Here is a 25324-nt window from a genome sequence, read left to right as displayed (position 1 = left end):
GTTCTGCCTGGTTCTGCCTCTCATGCCTCCTTCTAAGGGTTTTCCTGACTTTTCTCTGTATTTATGATGCAATGCCTTGCGCTGCTGGATTAACTTGAGGTTGAATATATAAAAAAATAAAACGTAAACTGGACATTGAGTTTTGCTTCTCAGAAATGTGAACTCAAAATACGCACACACACAAACATGTTTTCTAACTTCTTCACAACGCTGGTGACGGAGGCATCAAAACAGAAACTAGCTGCCAAAGGAAACATCCAACTGTTAGCCAAGAATCTCAATGAGGAGACCTGAAACATCACTGTGGTTTATCAGCTGTTTGTTGAAATAACCTTCAGGGAATCCTCTCATGAGCTGCATCTGAATAAAAAGGTTATTTGAACATCACAAAGGCAGGTCAGTAGGTGCTGTCAGTGGAGCAATTAATAAAAAAGGCTATTAATAAATAAAATGCTATAAATAAATTCACAGAAAGAAGTGCCAATGAAGAGTGACAGTTTTGACAGTTGAACTAACCATTCTTTTGACAATGGTTTTGACATGGTACTAGTTTATTAATGTGTCATCAACTTTATAAAGATGCCACAGCGACAAATGGAATAGAGTATGTGCTGAAAAATAAATAAAAAAGAGACTGTTTTCCACTGCCGGTTGTATCATGGAAAGAAAAAGCTCCTCCTGACAAACTAAGATGACAGGTTTCAAAGGTCAAAGTTTGATCAGCTTTGTCAGGACTCTCCAGAAGAAGAGCATTATTTAGTGTCTGTGAAAAGGTAAGTAAAAAGATGAATAATTAGCCTTTAATTCAAGAAAGTTGTTACTGCAGGATCACTAGCACTACAGCTGACTTAAACATAGTAGCAGAGATATAATGAAGTTACACATCTCCATGCACTATTAGAAAGCAATAAATGCACTAAGTATACAAATGCACACTTTTTAGATGATCAATTTAATAAAAATTAAAAAAAATAATGTATTATTTGCTGATTTATAGTCTATCCGTGAGATACAAATAGAAGAGGTATGAGGGGTATGAGTACTTATGGATTGCACTGTATACAGCAGCATCAGTTCATGCACAACCAAAAATGATTAAATAATCTTCATCCATTTTACATAATTACTCTACATTTTGTATTTGTATATATTGAATCACATTTGTTTAATTGTTCAGCTGACTTATATCCATAAAATGCAATTTAATTGAGCTCTGTAGATCTTGCTTTGTGTGTCTCATTTTTATCAGATTTTTATTTCATGAACCTTGACAAATATTATATATGACAGGCTAGAAGCAGATAGCGTTTGTTATAACAAAAACTCCCAAATTTTGTACAAAATGTTTTTCATCGTAAATGCCTTTTTAACATGTTAACTAAATAAAGTATGTATGTGTTCATTTTTTTTTATCCCGGAGCAAAAATGCAAAATCCCATAAACGTCTGTCCTCATTTCGTGGTTTGTTTACATCTTTCCCCCAATCAGCACAATATTTATGCGCAGGCGTATTGTCCTTGGCACTATTTTTCTTTTATTCAAACTGTCCAATCAGTGAAGAGGAGGAGAACACTCGCGGTAGTTTCAAATGCGGATGCGCGAGCTCAGTTGTTATGGACACAGTTTAACGTCTGATTATTCTGCGCTTCTGAAACTAAACTCTTAAAAGTTTTAGCAAAGTGGAAATAAGGAAGTTAACGTTAGTAAATATGGAAGAGAGTGAGTCGGCACCGTTGCTTTCCAGAAAAGGTTGGCAGGTTTAATTTGTAAAAACGGCTAATTTACGCATCTGTTTCGGCTTGTTTTGGCTAGTAGATAGCTAGTGAACGTTAGCTGAAATAACTGACACGTTACCTTATTGTTTTCTTCTTTGAGTTTGGATTCACTCAAAGTCTGAAACGATGGTTCTTTTTAGATGTGACTTTGTTCCATACTAATACTGAAATAAACAAGTTAGCACAATGCTAAACGAACTAACCAGTAACGATTAAAGTCTACAGTGAATTGCTAATTCACTGTTAGCTTCTATGTGAGCATTTGAGTAAAGGACTATTTCACTGTTTTTTTTTATTAAGTCCACTTTAAAAACAATTGAAGTTGGTCCTGTTTTGAAAACGGCAACATTATGAATCATAAAATTTGACCTGGATTAATTTTATGCTCATAAATATTCATAAAATATTTCTAAATGTTTTTGTGACCCTAATCTGTTTGTGGAAACGAATAACAAAGACAACTACACTGTAGGGTTTGTTCCACATCAGAACCCACCTACTATTTTTTTATGGATGATTTATTGATCATGTTTATCAGTCTATGCAATATTATCATGTTTGTACAATATGTTATGATGTCTGTATAATATCTTCTTATAATGTCAGAAAAACGTATTTCCTCTCTTAGGTTCAAGCTGCTTTTCTTACTTTCAGCAACTTTTTGATGATGTTTTTCTTCACATATTCGGTTCTTAATTTTCTGACCCATAACTTCATCAAGTTTGTCATTTGTGGACCAAGTTGCTTTAATTTTTTTGTATGTATGGATTGCTTCAGCTGTTACCAATATTTGTTATGAATTATATTGCAAAGTTCACATTGGAAATATAACTGATGATGGTTTTAAAACTTATTTTACCCACAGCATCTCTAGCAATTAAAGTCTAAAAAGATTGCTTCAGATAAATGTCATAATTGTAGAATAAATAAATTAATGAAATCTCTTCGTAGTCTGAAAACTTTGAGGAATGTGCCAAATTTTGAGAACATTTTTCTCACTTGAGGAGCATTCATTCCCTCAAGTGACCCAGAGATTTGTGGAAGTAATGCTCCATGCAGAGACCCAACCTTTAACACTGTTTATAGTTATTCAGGTAGGAGGAGCTGAGACAAACATAAGCTCGTTAAGTGATGAGAGTTTAAGCCCAAATTATTTTAAGGCTATTAGTAAACATCCATTTTCAAAGTAAAGTTTGGAGCTGCATTGTTTTAGAATAACCAGACGTTTGCCTTTGCGTCACAGAGTTGCGGAAACGGAAGCTGATGGAATACTTGGCAGCAAAAGGAAAGCTGAAACCTCCAATCGTCCCGTAAGCGTAAAAGTAGGAATGCCAAAAATGTTGCAGTGAGTTGTAATGCCAGAGGCCCTTTAATTGTTGTTTTTCTTTTCAGGCAATTCCTCCCCTGGGATTCTCGCAATCAAACGTCTGCCAAAACCTCTCTGAAGGTAAGGTGTGTTCTTGCATAAGTGCTACAATTAACTCAAAGGTATTAGCAAACAGGAAAAAAATTTTAATTTACTTTTACTCAGAATGGAGTGTCAATAAACTCAAGCATTCTGAGGTTTTAATTTAAACTAGGACTGCACAATAATATGACACCAACATATAATCATTTCATTATCAGTGTGCAATATTCATATTGCAAAAGAGTGTTGGGAATGCAATAATTGTTGGCAAGTATGTTGATCATGCAGCCCGAACAACAATAAAAACTATCAAATATAGATAACAAACAGACTTGTAACATTCACAAAAACAGGTAAAATTAGTGAATGTTAATTATTGTATTGCCTTTTTTTACTCAATTAAAATGTTTCTGTTAATTGTTGTGATAGTTAATTAAATACATTTATATTGCAAACAAAATAAACATTTTCAATTCAAAAACCCTTTTTGCTGATAATTTATTGAATAAATAAGACGCATGAGCTCAATAACAAAGACTTTTATTACTTTAAATGTGTTGTTCAGCTTAGTAAAACTGAATAAAGTGCTGTTTCCAGTGTTTCAGGAATCCCTGATCATTCATGGAACTTCATTAGAAATGTGTAATGTGTACATTCACTATTACTGTTACTTGTTTTTATGGTTGATTAATGTGTCATCACCAACAAAGCCATTGCAGAGATCAACTGGATGGTGTACGTGCTGAAAAATAAGTAATCAAGTTATTTATTTTTCACAGGTTGCTATGGGAAAGGAAAACAAAGCTCCACCCGACAGGGTCAGGTGGCACAATTCAAAAGATAAATCTTTGGTGCCTCAGCGCAGTCAGGATCCTCCCAAAAGAAGAGGACTGGGTGTCTCTGACAAAGTAAATGTGACAAATGGAAAACAAACTGCCATTTGCTCATCATCCAGCAGCGTGTCAGCACAGACAAAAGTTTATCAAAATCCCCTGCTCAGGAAAACATACACCGTACTGTCGTCCAAATCCAGTTTCACCCCAGCTGCAACTCAGAAAAATCAGCCTAACACAGGGAGTCGAAACCTGAGCAAGGTGCAGTTAAATGGACGTTGTACAGATGCAGCAAAGTCAGAACCTAAATCAAGCATAACCTCAAGTCGGGCCACGTTATGCCCACTGGAAATGGTGAGCAGTAGGATTAGTACTGGCCCGCTCGTTAAGACTAAGACAGGGCTTGTACCTGCAGTGATCCAGCCGAGGAATCCAAAATCAAACGCATCACATCCACCTGGCTCAAAGCGTCAGACGTTCACTTCCTCCGCTGTTGCTAAGAATCCAAAGGGCAAAGGGCAATCCAGCAGAATGTCATCGGCCTCTGCTTCCCAGAGGCCAGCTCTGGTGAATCCTACAAATTCAAGAGCTGGGAGTAAAGCCGGAGCTCAGAACAAAGCTAAACCTAAACCGCTTCCTGTTACACAAACACAACCAACTGGAAGGAGCCAGTTATGGACTGGACTTCGCTCAGCTGGGCCTTCCAAATGCAAAACTGTCAAACCAGAGCAGAGCGTGTTAACCGTTAAAACAGCAGGGCAGCCTGCTCACACATCTAAAGCTCAAGTAAAGAAAAACACTCAGTCTGTAAAAGCTGATGCCCCAACATCCTCAAGGCCATCAATCAAACGCAGCTCGACAGCCGTCAAGACAGATGAGAGAGTTTGGTCTAAAGATGGAAGGGAAACGAAAACGAACAGAGACACACAAATCATACAGAAAACATCTAGAAATATTCCGTCAGTGCATGCGCCTACAAAATGTACAGCTGCTGCGCGGGGGTACAGAACCGCACCGCAGCCTTCCAGGTCCATCAGCCTGCTGGGCCGGGCCGCAGCCACCAAGACGCCAAAGGTCACGGTTAAAACTGCTCCCCAGACTGAAGTAAAGAAACTGACTGCTGCGCAGGAGGAGAGGATGTAAGCCAAATGTAGCACTCCTTCTATTTGTTTGAAAAAAAAAGTTAAAATACAGAGTTAAATATTTAGCTAGCAATTGTTTTACATTTGGTTGTCAGGAGGAAACTCCAAGAATGGCGAGAATCGAAGGGGATTTCCTACAAACGTCCTCCGATGCCAGTGAAAGCGCCGGCCCCGCGCACCGTGTCCGTTCCTCAGCCCTTCTGGGCTTCCATGGAGCTGGAGGACGAAGCCCACTCTGTGGTCTGTGCCGTGGACCGCTCCCTGGACGACTGCATCAAGTTGCTTGCCGAGGTAAACGGGGAACTGGTGGGCATCTTTTTGTTCATTTTTGTAAAATTTTAGGTGAATTCTAAGGCTGAAGTGATTTATCGTGAGTCATTTATTGAAATAATTTACTTTTTCAGCAATCTATTAATCATTAACTGGAGGGTTTAGACTCAAAGGCCATTTGCTGAAAGAACAACATATTCAGAGCTGTAATTAAAGCAAAACTACAAAAAATATTTACACTTTGAAGTTAAGATTAAAAAAACCCTGTGAATAAATTCTACCCAGAGTTCCTCAACTGGCAGTTAAATCTGGTTCAAATTCTGTTAATTTGAAATTCAGCACCTTTTGTTATCCAATCATTAATAAAGCAACATATCAATAAGTCCAATAGAAAGGGCTCAGATTTTCACATGTTGATGTCTAAATATATATTTTTTAACTGTAAATGCATCTTGCTACAAATGATCAAATGTTCTCTAAAGGAATACACATTTTAGGTAATTAAATTGGATTATGTATTTGCATTTGCTAATGCATTTTTAATATTGCATAATAAATTTTTAATCCGATGATTCAATTAACCATCAGAATAATCAATAACTAAAACAAACCTTCACTGCAGCTCTTGTTGTTTTTCCCATGAGAAGCTGTAATTTCACCATAAGTCATGTGATAAACACCAATAATAAGAATAATCTAGCGAGGAAAGACATCATTTAAAGGAAGCAAAGTAATGAATATCACTTTTTAACATGTGTAGAGGCCTGGAATTGGTTTGTTCAAATTAATTTAACAGAAGAAATATGGAAGAAAAACCTGATCTACAGTTTAGCTTCAATGTCTGGTCCATGTGGTCAGGGCTGCCCGGCTGACCGGGTGGAGGACGTCCTCTCACGGCTGCCGGCGGTGACTCAGAAGTTCGCCAAGTACTGGATCTGTCGAGCCCGGCTGATGGAGCAAGAGGGGAACCTGGACGTTCTGCCCATGTTTGAAGAGGCTGTTCGAGTTGTGTTGGAGGTGAGCAGCATATTTCACTCTCACTGGAACAAAGCAGTAATGTTTGAATAGGTAATTGTGACTGGAGCACATTATCATCTGATCGACTAGATGTTTTCCATCGTCAGTGGCATCAGTTTATTTTGTGCTTAGCTGTTTTATCCATAGTTACATTCAATTACTGCAATGTTTCCGACCATTATCCTCTGTTTCCTGGATAAACCATCCATCTTCTGGTCAGTCACTGATATTTAGATGCCCGATTAATTTGGTTTATACCTATTTGCTTCTGTAGTAATTATAGCAAAAAAGTTACATAATTAGCAACAGTAAGCTGACTATTGTTAAACGCAGCCCTCAGATGCTTGTGGCGGTAGAAAGGATCAGTGAATAAGAGCCGTTTCATGTGCAAGTACCGACATGAAATCGCCCATGATTAAATAAATTGGGGGCAGATCAATCTATGCACCCTAAAAAGACCCTCCATTGTTGGTAGATTATAGATTAACAATCCACCAACAATCCCTTCTGTAAGAACAATCTCACAATCCTTCTTACAGAAGGGATTGTGAGAAGGGGTTACAATCCCTTCTTCTCCACAGTCCTGCTAAAGACCTAATTATTCTATGCAGGTGGTGCAGCAGAGGCACATCTAAAGGTTGCAGGGCAGCAGGCCTCCAGGACTGGAGTTTGACAGCATTTAATATGAAACACATTAATATGTTCAAATTCACAATTGTTACAAAGCAGTTTTTAATGGCTCACCATCGATCTGGTGTGAAACACTAATCGCTTGTGTTAAGGAAATAACTAAGTCTTACCTAAGCTGAAACACTGAGTCAATCAAGAATGAAGCTAAATGCATTTTGATTATTATTTTATTAAGAAATTAAGCAAAGAATATAGCAATGACTCCCCTGGCTCGTCCAGGGAAGTGAAGAAAAGATTAAAGTACATCGCCTTTAATATCCACCAGCCCTCTTACAAAGAGGTGAGAAAGGGAGAATCCCACCAGTTTTAGTTACTTCACAACTCTGGTATTCACACCTGCAGACTGTGACCCTGGACGGGTCAAACCCAGTTCAGAAATACCCGTTATTATGTGTTTCCAGTGAGCTGCCTCCAACATGAAGGGTGCTTTAAAGCTAAAATTGATGGCTTGATTGAAACAAAACAAAGTTTGACATAACACTTGTTTGTGTTTTTTGTTTCTTTGTTTCCTCAGCCAGTGGATGAACTGCGGACTGTGGTTTTTGACATTCTGAAGAAGAAAGACGAAATCCAAGGTAATGGCGTTTCCATGGATACAAAAGCTGGGCTGGTTGCATATATAAAAAGAATAATGTGTGAAAAGACTTCACATCCCGACAGTTCACAGCAGCACACACGAGAAAATAACCGAAAAAAATCTTCTACATTTCAAAATTATATCATTTGGGGCTTTCCATGTTAATCACGCTGAGGGAACGCTAAGAAGTTACGCTTTGAAATTTAAAGAATAAAGTCATAAAATTATGAGATTAAAGTCAGAATAATGAGACTAAACTTCTAATATAATGAGAATAAAGTTGTAAAAATATGAGAATAAAGTCATAATATAAAAAGTTGTAATATTGAGACTTTATTCTTGAAATGATGACTTTATTCTCATCTGCCGTGAAGCGGGCGCTGTACCGGTCCGTCGTGGTGAAGAGAGAGCTGAGTCAAAAAGCGAAGCTCTCGATTTACCGGTCGATCTACGTTCCCACCCTCATCTATGGTCATGAGCTTTGGGTCATGACCGAAAGAACGAGATCACAGGTACAAGCGGCCGAAATGGGTTTCCTCTGCAGGGTGGCTGGGCTCTCCCTTAGAGAGAGACGCTCGGTCATCCGGGAGGGACTCAGAGTAGAGCCGCTGCTCCTCCATGTCGAGAGAAGCCAGTTGAGGCTCAGGCATCTGGTCAGGATGCCTCCTGGACGCCTCCCTGGTGAGGTGTTCAGGTCCCACCGGGAGGAGGGGAGACCCAGGACACGCTGGAGGGACGATGTCTCTCTATGGCCTGGGAACGCCTTGGGGTTCCTGGAGGAGCTGGAAGAAGTGGCTGGAGAGGGAAGTCTGGGCCTCCCTTCTGAAGCTGCTGCCCCCGCGACCCGACCCCGGATAAGCGGAAGAAAATGGATGGATGGAGTTGCCTTCACCTCAATGTTTTCTCCTTTTTCCTTCCTCAAGAAAATGAAAAACGGGACGATGGCTCTCCGACCACGGAAGCGTCTCCAGACTGTGGCAACGACCCACTGATGACTCCTAGACCTGTCAGAGTTCTCATCACAGGAGAGAGAGGAGGCTCATCCGTGGTCAAGTACAAGATCACTGCCACTCCCGGGTGTGTTCACATTTACTTATGACGTTTAATCATAATCAGTGGTTCTTTGCTTATTTGTGGATAATGAATTATTTTTTTCTTAAAATGGAAATATTTAACACAATAAGCACATTTTTTCAATTCAAAATATTTTGGTTATTCATTAAATACAAACATTTATATTCAGATGATGCTTGGAAATGTATATCTACATAATTGTTTAGACTTAGACTTATTTTACAACAGCCCTGGTCCGCCTCCTCCTTTTGGAGCCGTCTCTGGTTCGCTTGACGTTCACATATGATTTCAAACTGGTTCACTTTTATAATGTGCATCAGAGTTTGATAACACATTGACGGTTTTTATGCAAACAGACTGGAGTTGTATTAAAGACAGCTGGTGGGAATGCAGCCTTACATTTGGGTTCAATCTGTTGTCCATCCGCCTCTATAGATACAGATACAGCTGGGTCAAGTAACCAGCAGATTTACTAAATTAATTTATTTGCAACTAAATTGAATACAAACGTTACATATTTCTAGATTTTACCACACGGGGTGTCTGTCATGTAGTTTTATATTTGGACGTGTTCGGTCTGTCAGAGACAGTTTTGCATTCTGACATGCGTCAGAATGCAAAACTGTTTCTGCTGCCGGACAGCCAGCCGTCTGACTAGCAGCTGCTGCCGTCTGCTTCAAGCACGCCACGCTGGTTCTGGCAATACGCATTCGAACCGAATACATATTGCATCCATTTCGAATGCAAAGCTGGTGGTCTGCAAAACCAAGCGTCAGCACTGGCTGCAGCTTCAAACTGAAGTTCAACATGACGTAAGATGTCAGACTCTGCTTTGAAGAGGGACTCCCAAGCAGATGAAGCTGTTTGCTTCCCCTACATGCGCTTCAGAACTGCGGTGTGCTGTAGAGCCAGTTCAGCCACTGGCATTCTTCCACAGATTGATAGTCAGGTCCTGGATCTCCACCCCACACTCAGTCTGTGGTCTCACAGGTGGCCTCCATGACAGTCCTTCACTGTGGAGCCTGTGTGCACTGGCTTCTGCTAAATGTTGGCCTTTAGATTTACTTTTAGTCATGGAAAGAAAATCAGCATGGAAATTCCTTTTTTTCCCCAGACAGATGCAGTAGTCTTTGATTGGTTTATGTTAAACTGACACGTTTCACTCCTTGTTTGGTAACTTTATTTGAAGGGGGTGAATAAGACTGACATGACACTGTTATAAACATGTCATAACACCTGTCATGAACATGAATAAGCCTTCATGAATATTTATGACTGTTGTCATAAAGCGTCATTCAGTAAATTATGACACTTTTAATACAAAGTTGACATTATTCAAAATGTCTTTGTTACGACAAATTGACATTAACCAATAAATCATTACTGTTTAAACTTTACCTTTAATAACATAGTTACCTAATTTTTAAAGTGCAATCAGTAATACTTTTATAACAAATTTATATCAGTAATGATTTCTTATCAGTCTTATTCACCCCCTTCAAATAAAGTGTTACCCCTTTCTTTTTACTTCAGACAGTTTAACCCAAAGTTTAAATTCAGATTGAGCCAGAACCATGGTGATTAAACTGTCTAATTTGCACTGAAAGACACATTTTCAAAAATTCATCTTGGACACGCTACTGTCACTGTGCTGGAACCGTCTCGACTGAAACCAATCAAACCAAAGTATGAGGAGGAAACCATACGTGTAGAAAGTTGGCCGAGCAGAGAAAGGAAGGCAGACTGTTTTTTGTTGTAATAAATATGTATTTAATCAGTAAAATGTCATAAATTATTTCAGTTATTGATTGTATTTCCTACCTTAGGGGTCCAGCAAGTCAGCAGAAGGAAGCAGTCAGGGTCAAAGGGCAGGAGGTCCGATTCTTCACCCCGGTTCGACGGTCCGTGCGAATCGAGAGATCGTGTTTCCGATACCCGCCGTCGCTCCAGGACCATGACGTCTGTGTGAATTCGTACAGTGATCTGATCTCAGAGGAGGGCGGAGAAACCAGTGAAGAAGAACCGAGCTGCTCTGGTAGCAACACACCCATGTACATTTACAGACAGAACGAGGCACTTGAAGACAAAGTTTCCGTCAAACTCGTCCTTAACGACAGTTTTTAAATTCATCAACTTACTTCGTCACACCTTTATCATTTTTAAAATAACAGACAGACAAAGGCTGTCTGTAGTCGCGCTCTGTTACGGCCCACATGTTCATATTCGCAGATAAAAAATTATTTTTGTGATTTTTAAACTCAGAACTTTGCACTTGAACCAGTAATCATTTATTAAATCTATCTGTACAGAAGGGAAACTTTGATATTAGGTCATGAATCCTTTTTTCGTTCTGCAAAAAACAAAAAAAGATGTAAAAGTGTAAAAATAAAATCCTTATTTCTTTTTTTTTTAATCACTGTCTTTTTACTAGAATTTGTTTTACATCCAAAAAAGGACCTGTGGTTAGAGAGGAATCAAACTCTCACAGGATGAATAACCATCCAATAACAATAATTATCATGACTAAACACATCATCAGTATCAATAGTTATTATGTCCGATAAAATGCTCAATAATGTCACTGAAGTCCGGTCCAGAACCTCCAGGCTGAGCAAGGTTGGTGTCATGACTTCTCGCTCTTTGGTTTCCTAGCAACAACAGGCTGAGTAATTTGTGCAGGCCTGCATGTTTTGCCATGTGACTCAGAACTGCTTAAAAATAAACAGAAGGGCGTTGAGTGAAATGGGAAAATAAGAAAGGTCACATCACCATTTGGTAATAGTTCAAATATTTAAAACAAGAAAACGAATCAATTATTATTTATCGACTGATATTTATTTTATTTTTTATTTCTAAGTAAAACATCTTGCCACTTGTTAGCTGATTGACGGTAGACTGCATTGGTTGATTGATTTACGCCGCTGCAGACTCCTGGCAGCAACATGGACCGGCGGACATGTTGTCTGCGGCCGGAGCTGCTCGGTGTGGAGCAGCAGAACCACGAGCGGCGCCAGAAGTTCGTCAACCTTCGCAGCAGAATGAGCGGTATGTCGCAGCTGTGAAAGCAGAACGGCTCCGAAGAACGGAACGCAGTGAAGAAGAGAGAAACGCTGCCGCTCTGGTCAACCTTCTGGTTAAAGTTTTGCAGAACAACAGTGATCCCTCGCTATAACGCGGTTCACCTTTCGCGGTCTCGCTGCTTCGCGGGTTTTTTTTTTGCTGTTTATTTCACAGTGCATTGTGTTCTGCGTCCTGATTGGCTCAAATGTATGTAATACAGATTGGCCATTCAGGAGATGGAAACTTTGAATGCCTGCTGAAAAAAACTGTGGCCGGAGGCTCTGCCGTAGATCCAGCTGTGAATCTTACAAAGCAGCTTGGAGGAGACGCTTTAATGACATGACTCCGGATGACATTGATGTCTTGATTGATGCACACGCACATCCGCTGACCTGAAAACAGGTTTTGTTCTTTGGTTTCAATGTGGAGTATTTAATTATGCTGTGTAATAGTTGTAAAAAAATAAAGGTAACTACTTCGCGGATTTCACTTATCGCGCGTTATTTCCGCAACCCCCAAGAAAAACGAGGGATCACTGTAACGTGCTTTAGTTTGACTTTGTGAACATATTCTTTGTTTGGGGTTTTCTTTTAAATTTCATGGTTGGATATTTGTGTACATTTTTACTGCATTAACTAAATCCAAATGTTTGTATGTGTTTAAAGAAATAAAAATTAAATGCTACATATGCTACATAATTGTTTTCATTATGACCTTCTGTAGGATAAATAAAATATCAGTTTATTTGGGTCAGCCATGATGACACCAAGATGGAGGATAATTTTTTTTTCTTATACTATTTGACATTATTAGGTGTAATAATGTTTTATGTATTGTGTTGCAATACATAAAACAAGATGAGACAATGTTGAGTTCATGGGACGAGATGAATCTGAAAGTGAACTACAAGCAGGGCATTCTGGGTAAATATAACTGAAACACACGTGTCTAGTGCTAGTGGCAGAAATGTAGCAGAAATGCTAGTGGCAGCAAGGTTTTTCTGTCGTTTCCTTCAGTGGTTCTTGGTTCAGCGCTCCCACAGGCGAGGAGGGGAACAGGTTGGGTTGGTTTGACAGTGCAGCAGCTAAAGGCGACAAATGTTGCAAAAAAAATAAAATAATTCAGTCTATCAGACTATAAATTCTTTGTAATTAATAGTAGACTAAGCTCAATGTTAACCCTTTAATTTGTCCTTTTTTAGCAATATTCTTTAATGGGACAACAGAACCGACGGGTTTCGGTGTCCGTTGGATTGTCAAACTGGAGCCAACATCTGCGCTAATTAGTGTGAAGTGAAACCAGACCATTACAAAATCGTTTGAACACACCTGAGTTAAGGTATGAACTGTATGCAGTAGTGATTCATCAGCCTGATTTGACTGTTACCGTTTTATCATTTGATGTCATGAGCACATTTGCATGAAATGTAGGTTCACTTCCGGATTGCATCATTGGAGAAGGAAGAACCGCAGTCTTAATCTGTTTTATTTGGCATTTCTCAGGTTTATTTAAAACAAAAAAAATCAAAAGAATTGTTGCATCTCTTCGAAAATAATAAGGATAAATCTAAAATTTAGATTGACAGGAAAAAAAACTTATTTGTTGAATCTAACTTCAGGAGCTTTCTTCCTCTTTAATCCAGGACCTGATGAACCAGTTACCCTGCTCCTTCCAATCAACGTTTCTGCTCAAACGGCGGTAGAGCAGGAGTTGATCCAAAACAAGATCATTACCTTGATTGTTTATCTCAAAGGGTAATTGTGTGCATCACCTTTTTTGGCTTATAATAATCTCTGTTGTGATAAGAATTTTCAAAATGTTTCATTTTATGAGGAAAAAAATTACAAAACAATTTACAATAGAGGGGATTTTTTTTAGGTCTATATTTTGTTACATCTCTTCAGATGTAACAAAAAAACCTGCATCTTTTTTCTCATTTTCTGCAAATATAAAATGTTTGCTTGGAATATCAGAGACATGTTGTCGGTAGTGCATAGAATAAAATAACAATGTTCATTTTTCCCAATCATATACTTATAAAGAGTAAAATCAGAGAAACTGATCATTTTAAGTGGTTGTTAATTTTTTCCAGAGCTGTCTGAATAAATAAATGAACGTCCTGTTGTTCACTTTGCAGTCACAATTGAAAGTCTTCGACTTAAGGAAATAAATATACACTCTGAATAAACTTTGTACTTTAGACAACTGGATTTTTACATACTTATGAAAACTTGAATTTGTTCACGGTTTGGATATTCAGAAATAAAAATCTGCTTCACTTTTCTTTTACCAGTTTTTCAGAGTTGATCTTTTAAATTTATTTAGAAAAACGTGTAAAGTTGTAGTAATTTGTGCGAGAAACGCCCTAAAACAACATCCGGTCCAACAACATGCTGTGAATTTTGACGTCGTTGGTTCGTCCCTGTGCTGGAACCGAACCAAGAGCCAAAACACTTAAATACCTCCACTGTGACAAACAACCTTCACTTCTTGATTGCAACACACACAGATCACCTTCTCCAAAAGGCAGCCACTTCTCTGCTTCACGTAATATCTGAAGGGATGGTGAGTATCACAGCATCTCAGATTTACTTTTGATGTATAGTTTTTATTATGACAGTCTCTCATGTGGTGGTGTGGAGCAATTTTGCAGGAGATAAGGATCAGAAAAGTAGTTTTTCGTAGCTTGTGCATAAAAAATGTTTTATATTTTCTGCTACTGCCAGATTCCCAACAGGTTCTTTTTATTTGTCTTCTCAGTCCTAAAACTGCTAGGGATTGTTTTGAGGAAAAAAACCCCCAGATACTTACTCTGAAATTGCAAAACAATTCCTAAAACATAAACAACTAAAATTTGGTAATAATGTTACCCACTAATGGGACTCCAAATGATTTAGTCAAAAGAAAAGGAAAAATAAATGAGGACAAATCTAAAATTTCGATTTGTAATTGGAAAGAGTTTTCTAATTACTTGAGGTAGCTAATGACATAATATCTTAACAAACAAGCTCCTGTTAGAAAACCTGAAGAAGAGCCACCATCAATACATAAATATAGTATTTTAGTATACACTGACTAAAACATTAAAGATGTAGTGATTCTAACTGAGCGAAAACAAAAGACGTTTGGTCTGATTTAACTTCATGCAGTGAGATGACTAAAGTACACGTCTTTATCTGGTGTATGTAAACTTCTGGTTTCAACTGTAATGAAGTCTGACTCCTTGTAAGAAGCATAGAAATGATCTGACTAAATATATTTGCATTTTCCAGTGTACTTTCTGTTTAGTTTTTTTTTTTTTACTTCTACCATGTATTGTTTAGTAATGTTCGACTCACAAGTAGGTTTTAAAATGCAAATTCGATCTGTTAGTAATTCTGCCCCAGACTGACCGACCTTGTGCTTAGTGAACATTACTTATTGTATCTATTTTTCACATTTTAGCGCAACTGTGAAAACTCTACGATGGTTCACCTTATAGTGAACGGAAAGTATGTTAAAGCCCGAAAGTCAAAGAAATCAAAGAAGGTTGAGCTGTTTTTGGTTGAAGAGCAAGGAAATCCAGGTAGGAAAATCCCTCAAAATAATAAGTTTTAATGAAGCTGGACAGTTAGAGCTGCATATAGACCTGTGACATCTACAGAAGGATTTTATTAATGTTTCTACAAATGTAATTATTAGCTCTGACATCAAAGGTGCCTGAAAATGCAAAACAAGCTATCGATCTGGGCAATGCCCCTGCAAAGCCAGGGCAACTTGTTCAAAATCAGTCTGATTGTTGGAAAATGCACTGGATGGAGGAATCAACACTGACATCTGACTTTTTTGTTTTGTTTTTAGACAGCGTGGAATGTTTCACCCGTGAACAACGGACTGGAGACGTGACTAAGAAACAAGTGGCTTTCCACTTCACGTATGACTCAAAATGTTATTCGCCAAAGATAGAAGGAGAAACCCTGACGGTAAGCATCCACTAATGTAAAATCACAATAATTACAAAATAATTGGTTGACTTTTCTGTCTATTAATATTAAAAATGAAAATATCATGGCGTCCTTTATCAGAGCCAGTGTGAGCGGTTGTTTGAAAACCTTTTCCAACAGCAGAACTTATTCTTATTAAGGAGTAGAATTACCAGACCACATAACAAATAAATCTTATTTAAAGTCCCTTCAGACAACATTAATATTGAACTGAACCTTTAATTTTTGTTGTTTTTTTTATTACGTTTTACTAATAAATTAAAACGGTGCCAAAAGCACATTTGGCCAAGCTGTTTACTCACCTGTAGATAAATTGCTGCTTCATGTAAGAATTGCTCTGTCCTCTGATGATTGAATTTCCAGCACCTCTGAACTGCAGTCGTTCCATGAAATAATTAACCTACCCGTCCACGAGTTCAGTGTAACATCTGACAAATAATCTGACATCCCGTTAAGTTTTGGTTTATTTAGGCTGGTTTGACTCATCTGATCATCTTATTCACAGCAGGAAGCCGTCAGAACAGAAAACAGATGGCAGACATAAACGTCTTCAGGGACATAATTTTCCTGGGCCAAGAGACGATGGATTTAAAAAATGTTTGAAGCTCAGTTTTGAAATGTGTCTTTCTGTCCTCACAGTTGGAGGACTCGCCACGACAGATTAATGGTGCGGGTTCGCATGACTGGTTGGAGATGGTAGACATCGAAGCCGGTGAAAGCCATCAGTTGAGCACAACTGCAGGACAAATTGGTGTTCAACTCAACTCTGAGAAAACGTTCAAGCTCATTGTAGGAGGCAACCCTGTGATATTCGAACAGGTATGAAAAGGTCTAAATTGAGAATTGTAGTTCAGGAATATTTATTTATTTATTTTTCATTAATAAACAGTTTAGTGGTTTATGTGGAGAACAGATGAGCAGTCAGTTTGCAGTTTCTTGGCTCTTACCTTTGGTTGTGTGTTTTGCTCTGCAGGTGTGTACCAGCTAAGCCTTCCACCATTTTCCTGAAGAGTTTCCGGCTTCATGTAGATTCTTCCTCTGAAACCAACCGGACCTCAACCACAGTGTGGGATGACGTTCATCCAGTCTTTATTCTGTCAGGGTCGGTTCTGTAATATGAAATGGGTTTGGTCTGTCTTTGGGCAGCTTTGTATACTTGTGATGCAGATTAGTGGTTTTATTTATTGTAAACTGTTTTACAGAGAGGTGTAGTTTGAAATGTAAATAAATATATAAACATACTAAGGTTCACAAATTTCTGACATTTACAGGTGCATGAAAATGTTTCTTATGTCTTGGATGCAGAAAATCGAAGCTTTTTGCAATGAAAGGGACTTCAAGATGTACATGTAAATAAAACACTAATTTATATGCAGAATAATAACTTTTGTCTTTACATGAGTGATTTAAGATGTAAATATAAACATATCCTATAATAAAACTGATATTTGCAAAATAATGCCTGCCAATTTGTATGTTTTTTTTTATTTAAAGAGTTGGAACATTTTGATGGTAATTTAATATATCTTTTCATTATAGTTTGCAGTTAATGGCAAATCACTTATGAAGTAGAGAAAACTTTGATTTCGGCCATCTTAAGATTTTTCTTGTGTCGTTATCAAAGGTACCCATCTTACAGTACCAACATGAAAGGTTTGGGTCATGAATACATATTATACTATGAACCCCAAGAGTCTTGCGATGTGCTCTTTATAGGTAAGAGCATAAATAAGTTCACATTTCTAACCTTTTATTTTTTTTAATCAGAAAAAAGGCCGCAACAGGCGGGCTACGGATCAAAGGAAGAAAATCACATTTAGACAAACAAGTACTTCTCTAGAAATGTTTTTGGGACAGATCAGAGAGGGATTCAGTTATTTACCATCGTAAAAAGATGTTTGGAGAAGTCGAGGCTTTCCACCAGGTGGCTGGAAGAGGAAGTCTTGTGAACTTTTATGTACATGAAAGTTTAAACTGATTATCTGATTGTTTTTTTCTGGAAGAAAGTTGTTGGATCAACATAAATCCAGAGAGAGTGAAAGAATGCACAGGGAGAGCATCACTTGCATCGTCTGAAAATTCAGCTTCCGGCTGGGAATAAACTCTGACGGCCACTAGAGGGGGCTGTTAAAGACAGCATAAACCATTGATACGTGATGGAAAGCTGCGATTAAAAACAAAACAGCTGAAATACGTCTCTACAATCAGTCAAAATAATAATAGTTACCACATGCTTGACCTGGGATGGTGTGGTTTACTTTGTCTTGGTCAGTTTGTTTTCAGCATTAGAAATCTAAATTCCACAGTCACTTTTAGTGTTTCCTTTCTGCAAACACAATATCGCGTTTATAAGCACTTTCTGGGCGGAATAGCGTGCTTCCTCTTTGAGTTACTCATTTTCTGCCTGATTGATTATTAATATGTGGTAATAAAATACGGTGAAGCAGAAAGAACCGATGCATGAGTGTCTGCTGCAGAATGATTTTGTCGTGGAGCGCAGGCGTGTCTCCATGAAATTCCTCCGAGGGAAAGAGAAAACCTTAAATCTCCACGGCGCAAATTTGACGCAGCATTTTCAACTAAAGCTCGGATTCTGCGCTCTGTGAAGGTGAGAGACGTTTTTCACTTGTGTGTGCATTCATTTAGGTTTTACTTCTTGATGCATTTATTACAAGATGAATACTGATGTGTAGAGAAATGTTGGGAGACTTTGCTATTAATATAAGGCGATTATAAACCAGACAGACACTAATTCTGCAGCACACAGATTGTTTTCCTTAAGATTTGAGAAATCTCAGGATACACACACACTGAGTTTTATTCAGAAATTATATTTCTATATATATATATATATATATATTTTTTTTTTTATTTTAGAAAGGTGCTGCATTTGTTTATGTTGGCTCCAAAAAGTGCTCACACTTAAAACAGCAACAACAAAACAAACCATCATTGTAATGTGTTTTCAGACATTTGTTACCATCATAGTAACAAATGATAGTTTACTATGATGATAACATAGTAACAAATGTCTGAAAACACATTACAATGATGGTTTGTTTGTTGGTCCCCAGGTGGTTAAAGCAGCAGAATGTTTTGCTGCTTTAAAAATTGGTTTTGCCTCAGAATTGTGAAAGCTACAGCAATTAAATTAACTGAAGAATTGAAATTATTTTGAACAGAATTAAGAGTTTATTTTGAATGTAAAATTAAATTCCTGGGACATATTTGATGGTGATATTTTGAAATGACATTTGTTTCCCTCATGCTAGAAAAGACACAAGATGAAGAAGGCCATTCTGAAGACTGGAGGGGGGAAATACGTTCAAGTCCGTCGGAACAAGCGGAAGGAAGTCAAGCTGTGTGCCGTTGATAGTCAGGACCACAGTAAGAATTACACTCATCTGTTTCATAGCACAGACACACTCTGTGAAAACATTGTTTACAAATTAAATGAGTGTTTCAATAAAAAACATTTAATCAGCAGTAATAAGCTAATGATGCAGAGTTCATACCAAGGATCTGAAAGGAGAGCCACACAAACAGGTTTCTCAAAGCTTTGTCATCTCGCTCAGTGATCCCTGCCTGCAGATATTAGATGTCTCTAAAACAGCTGATTTAAGTAGCTACAGGACCTCTTCTGCAGCTGCAGATTAAACAGCTGCACAAGGCTGTTTAATCAACCATTTATTCAAGTCAGGTGTGTTTGACTTGAATAAACACAAGTCAAACACACCTGACCTGTGTCAGCTGACATGCTTCACCTGCATGCTTCAGGTGAAGCATGCAGGTTCACCTGAAGCATGAACCTGCATGCTTCAGGTGCTTCAGGGAAAGACCTGAAGCATGCAGGACAGTGGTCCCTGAAGGCAGCAACTGAGAAACTCTGATCAAGGTTGAAATGAGAAATCACCAAACAAGGAAAGACCACAGAGCCCTGAAGTTACAGCTACTAGTAAAAGGTTGAAAACAGGCCAGTTGGAAGAGCTGACGGCCATTTCTTTTGCTTATGTTTTCAGATACTTCTGTGTTTATTCAGACGCGTAAAAAGGACGATACAATGCAAATGGCTTTTCAGTTCAAATATGGGAATGAATATTATTCCCCAAAGGTGGAAGGAGCAAACATAAAGGTAAACACACTCTTTAAAAAAAATTATTTTCACACAACAGCAGCAGACACAGTGTTGCTCATATTGATCACTGAGTAATTCTTTGAGTCAATCAGATTTCCAGCAGCTCCTAAAAGTGTACACACCCCTGTTGAAATGTCAATCCTCTGTGAATCACTTTCTGTAGACGCCTAATTCATTTCCTGTGGTAGCTGATGATAGAGAGAACTCCTCCACTTCCGCTGTTGCTTCCATGACCTTTGATGTCAGTTCAGAATCAGATACCAGGATTGGACTCCTTGTTTTATTTAACTCTGGACTCAAACCTGCTCTCTGGTATTTGCTGAGAGATGCAGTGTTGTGTAGCAGACTGTTGGTTTTCTTACATTGTTTGAGTACCGAAGCTGTAAGGCTCCCCCACATTTCACATGAAGCTGAACTGTCAGCGACAGGTCATCTGGTTGCAGAACCCAATGTATGCACCCAACGGGACCACCTGTGGACCAACGGGGGACCAATGGGCCACCTGAGGACCAAAGGGGGACCAACGGGCCACCTGGGGGCCAATGGGCCACCTGGGGACCAATGGACCCCCTGGGGACCAACGGACCACCTGGGGACCAATGGGCCACCTGGGGACCAACGGACCACCTGGGGACCAATGGGCCACCTGGGGACCAACGGACCACCTGGGGACCAACGGACCACCTGGTCACCAACAGACCACCTGGGGACCAACGGACCACCTGGGGACCAACAGGGGAATAAACGGGGGGCCAACGGGCCACCTGGGGACCAACGGGCCTCCTGGGGACCAACGGGCCACCTAGAGACCAATGGACCACCTGGGGACCAACGGGCCTCCTGGGGACAGGAAACCAGAGTACCCAGAGAGAACCCACCATGCACAGGAAGAACATGCAGAAAGACCCCGGGCAGGGAATCGAACCCAGGTCCTCCTTACTGCAAGGCAACAGTGCTACCAGCTGCACCAGTGTGCCGCCGTCTGAACTAATCTCTGATCTCTGAACTAATTACTTTTAATGGCTGCTACAGGATTTGCTTGTTTTGATCATCTGTACAGTATAAAGATAAAAATCTGCGTCTTTACTGTTTATGTCATGCATTGTGTGTTACAGTTGGAGAAAGTTCCTGTTCCAGAAAAGCCACCGACATTGGAAAGCCACTGGTTTGAAAGAGTCAACATGCAGTCAGGAGAAGTCTACAGTCTAAAATCAGTGGTTGAAACGCCACAGTATGTCACCATTCAAACGGACGGAAGCCCTTTGAGCCTCACCACTGAACCTCGGCAGTGTTTGTACATCAAAGATGATGAGAGGGTTAGTTTTCACTCAGTCAAAATCAGTCGTTTGGCAAAGAACCTGCAGGGTGAGCTTATCGTTGCTTGTCCTGCGAGGATAAGATGTTATGGCTTGGACTTAGGGCAATTTGTAATAAAACTAGTAATTTCTCAGTCAGGGCACCACTTTATTATCAAGAAAATAGCCAAATATGGTTGGTGTCTTGTTTATAAATACCTGCCTGATAAGGTTTAGGTTTTACACGAATAGATTGCTGTGGAAAAAAATCATTACCAAGCACTGTTCAGGTAAAATCACTCAATCAGGTTTATTTATGAATTGTGCACAACTCAGAGAGCTCATTGGACAATCAATCACGAATCATGTCTGGATGCAAAGCTCTGCCAGGCAGAGACAACACATGAGTTTCATACCAAGGATAAAGGATTCAGAACAAATGGCCGAGACAGTCTGGTTCTCATGCAGCTGTGGGGAACAACTCCCAACCAAATAGATCTGTTGGTGAGAGTTCACATGCATTTCATATAACATGATCAGCTGATGTTAGTAAGACGAAGGCATAAGTCCATCACCGGTGTTATTTAAACAGTAAGGTAACAGATATGTATGAATAAATGCAGATTCTCTCCAATATACAGAGATTATTAACAAAAATAATTCAACCGTACAGTTCAACACTTTAACAACAACATTGCTAACAGTCAACTAAACGACTGAGAAAAAGATAAAATAATTATTAAACTACTGAAAATAAAAACAATAGAAATATAAAAATAGATAAAACTACAACCAATCAAATGATGTAGAGATTGTATTGAATAGGTTTGTCTTTAGAGCCAATTATCTCTAAATTAGGATCAGTTTCGGCTAGTTGACATTTGGTGTGTATTCTAAATACCATTTCACAAAGCAAGAGGCAGAACTTTACTTTGACAAAGTAATGCTTCAAAAAATTTTGACTGAAATAGAAATAAATAATCATTTTTGAAGAATCTATTCTTGATCTATTTATCAAAATACGCAGTGATCAATCATTTAATGATTTGGAATATCATATGGGCGATTTAAATGAATACAACAATTTTATTGTCCTGCTCTTTATATAATCTCTCTTAAGGCCAAAGCACCGTGAATAACAGTGTAATTGTTTTTCAGCGCAGCATTTCATTCCAGCTGACTGCACAAGCAGGAAAAAGTGAGAGTGAAGTAGCTACGAGTCACTGTTAGCTCAGCTACTGTCAACTTAAAGAAAACATCACATTTTATATATTTTTTAGCTGTTTTATGTAGCTTCGTGTCGAAAACAATGGAAATAAATAACTCATTAAAGAGACAAGCTGATCTTCCTGAACCGTCAGTGATCAGAGCATTCTGAAGTTTGAACGGTCCGAACCCTGATTAGCTCCCAGACCAGCTCCGTTTGGAACAAAACATAAAAACAATGAAAAAACACAACAAAAACACGTAAACTGATAATCCTAAGGTGTTATTTCTGCACTAACCTCTTACTGTGACAGAAGCTTCAGGTTGTCTGATGGGGAACCTGTGATTTAAAGGTTCCTTCTGCAGAAATCTGAATAAAGCCAGGATCAAGGTTTATTGAACGCTATAAAGCTTAGTCAAACTATTAATCTGTCAGATACGTGAGTCAAGTTTAGGCATCACATGAGCTGTTCTCAGACTTAAGGAGATTTATGAATTTATTGAGCTACTGTTTTAAGATTTGTTCCCAGCACGTTCTTTGTTTCGTTCCATCCTTTTAATGTTTTCTTACATCTTGTTTTTTATTTACAGGCATAAATTACACGAGTCACCAAGATCACATATCTTTATTTGCATGCACAGTAAGTGAAATTCTGCCTTTTCCCAGTGTGTAACCTCATCCAAACACGTACCTTTCCACTCTCTTAAATGACCACTTCTTACTTGTGTCCATCCTTTGTGTTGTTTGTCCAGCAGGTAACCGTCACCAAGAGCTGTTGCTTCATCTTCTGCCAGATTGGCTTTGGTGCAGACGCACTCCTCCAAACTGGTTGGACTTCTCTGTGTTTTACTCTCGGCGTTCAGCGACTAACTCACCGTTAGCTACTGAGAAACTTGAGGCATGTCACAAAATTAACGAAGAAAACAAAAACACTACTTCAACTTAATGCAATGCTTTAGTATTATTTATCTGTGTATCATTTACTATGTTTTTTCAGAACACTGCCTGCATATTGGTGCTCTGTGACCATTTATTATCTCTCCTTTGTATCTTGTCTACTGACAATGCATCTTGTTAATGTATAAGCTCATTTTGTCATAAAATTGGATTTTAAAATGACTTTATTGTCTGTCTGCTTGTTAGAAAGCCGTTGTGTCCCGAAGGATCGGAAACCACAAGCCACACGTTTTAGTCGAGGTGCAAAGCCGGTTTACCACAAATATGTGACTCATGTTCTATGCAAACTTTGGTTTGTTGATGTAATGCAGACCAGAGTTTTCCTGGTCCATCCCTCTGGACACACACACTGTGCTGCATGTTTTAGATGTTTTCCCACACTAATGAAATTCCTGAATGGATTATCTCAGTAGCTTGGCATCATGTTCTGCAGAGACCTGGAGGAGTGCGTTTTAAAGGGGAAATCATTACAGGAGCAGTGGAGTTTATGAATAATACAGTGTCTGTGTTGTTATTCTTAATGGACTATACCAGCTTTTAAATCCCAATTAAGGTATATCACATTCACACTAGTGGAAATCCACAAGAAACATGTGAAGCACGTTTTTTTTAAGAAAAAGTCCTGCAATCAAAGTCATAAATGAGCTAAAAGCCTGTATGAGAACAAAAGTCGTTATTTGTTTTGGTTTTCTTCCCAGCCGTATGATCCAGAGGTTTTCTCAGACCAAAGGCTCTATTCTCTTCCCCATATCCTGTAACTGCATTCCAGGATCGGTCCAGTTAAATGTTCCAAAAACACCTCCGAGGACTTCTCCCCCGATCGGAAATCCTGTCCTTATGTAAGGGAGCGTTATGTAACTTTTATAAAGAATGTCTTTTACACATTTGTTAAGAGAATCCTAAAAATATTTAGATTCCTTAAGAAGTGGTCTCTGCTGCCCCTTTTTACAGATTTCCTACTGTCACTCATGATCATGCCACCAAAATACTTGAACTCCTCTACTTGGGTCGGAGACTGAGCGCCCGCGCAGTTAATGAGTTGATTTGATGAAATGCAATGCAACTATTTGTCCTCAAGGCTTCTGGGGAAATATTCTGTTAACCGATGAGATGAAAGTGGCTTTCTGGAGTTGGAGAGTTCGAGTCACAGCTGAGATAAAACTGGCAAAGGATTTTATAAAAAGAATCTAAAACAATCCACCAGCACAATGAAACATGGTGCTGGTGGATTTGGACCATGACGTCTGCTCTCTACCCAAACACATCCCCAAGCCCACCTCTCAATATCCAAAAAGAAGGCAGTGACCTAGTCAAAGTCTGAGCTTAAATTTGACTGACAGGCTGTGGCGTGGCTGACATTAAATATTTCAGAAGAAGAGTGGGTGTAAATTCCTCCGCAGTGCTGTAAACGACTCATGGGCATTAATCATGAATGGCAGCTGCTCCCAACAGGGAAGAAACAAACAGTTATAAGGTAGAGGGAGGGTGTTCAAGGTGTGGCCTGGGGGCCACTTGTGGCCCTTGGGATCATTTTGTGTGGCCCTCAACCACAGTTCAAGAATGGCAGAGATATGGCCCTCCAGAAAAGGAAGCAGACGGACAGATGAAGGCTGAAGTTTCACATCCTCTCAAAAAAAGACCCTTAAAGAAAGAATTTAAATCATCGCTCTAAAGCAGTGGTTCTTAACCTGGGTTTGATCGAACCCCAGGGGTTCGGCGGAGCATCTGCCGCGGAGGTAAAGACACACTTGTGTAAAGTCGTGATGACGCCCCGCTTTGCCATCACTTGCTGCAGAGGATCACGTTACATTGCTTAGCCAATCAGAGGATCACGTTACATTGCTTAGCCAATCAGAGGATCACGTTACATTGCTTAGCCAATCAGAGGATCACGTTACATT

The 25324-nt window shown here is 39.1% G+C and overlaps 2 protein-coding genes across 5 annotated transcripts in view; one reads left to right on the top strand and one right to left on the bottom strand.

Annotated features, from left to right (window-relative positions):
• The window catches only part of LOC103470718 (STAM-binding protein-like A), a 385599-nt gene that overhangs the window by 157355 nt on the left and 202920 nt on the right, over positions 1–25324 (bottom strand). The gene's annotated exons all lie outside the window — the stretch shown is intronic.
• On the top strand, positions 1561–23585 carry ckap2l (cytoskeleton associated protein 2-like). 4 transcript variants are annotated; one of them, XM_081610924.1, is made up of 18 exons: positions 1561–1749; positions 3019–3085; positions 3168–3222; positions 3963–5155; positions 5254–5449; positions 6287–6445; positions 7650–7710; positions 8636–8789; positions 10613–14411; positions 15291–15411; positions 15687–15808; positions 16469–16648; positions 16803–18437; positions 19102–19216; positions 19849–19961; positions 21080–21280; positions 23057–23106; positions 23219–23585. In XM_081610924.1, exons 1-9 carry the CDS (start codon positions 1710–1712, stop codon positions 10908–10910), a joined length of 2223 nt encoding a protein of 740 aa, XP_081467050.1. In that variant the 5' UTR covers positions 1561–1709; the 3' UTR covers positions 10911–14411; positions 15291–15411; positions 15687–15808; positions 16469–16648; positions 16803–18437; positions 19102–19216; positions 19849–19961; positions 21080–21280; positions 23057–23106; positions 23219–23585. The 4 variants fall into 4 exon arrangements, with proteins under 4 accessions (XP_081467050.1, XP_081467051.1, XP_081467049.1 ...); XM_081610925.1 differs by having other exon boundaries at positions 10613–15411; positions 23222–23585; XM_081610923.1 differs by having other exon boundaries at positions 10613–15411.

Source organism: Poecilia reticulata, chromosome 9 (genome assembly GCF_904066995.2).
Source record: "Poecilia reticulata chromosome 9, P_reticulata-male-v2, whole genome shotgun sequence".
In the NCBI taxonomy this organism is placed as follows: Eukaryota; Metazoa; Chordata; class Actinopteri; order Cyprinodontiformes; family Poeciliidae; genus Poecilia; species Poecilia reticulata.
The sequence above is the reverse complement of the archived record's forward strand: the minus strand, read 5'-3'. Positions and strand labels throughout refer to the sequence as shown.

Bases quoted from the DNA above. Each gene is read 5' to 3' on its own strand.
- ckap2l (XM_081610924.1), top strand. From the start codon at position 1,710: ATGGAAGAGAGTGAGTCGGCACCGTTGCTTTCCAGAAAAG. The intron at 5,450-6,286 runs GTAAACGGGGAA...CCATGTGGTCAG, and splicing joins GCATCAAGTTGCTTGCCGAG to GGCTGCCCGGCTGACCGGGT. The intron at 6,446-7,649 runs GTGAGCAGCATA...TTGTTTCCTCAG, and splicing joins CTGTTCGAGTTGTGTTGGAG to CCAGTGGATGAACTGCGGAC.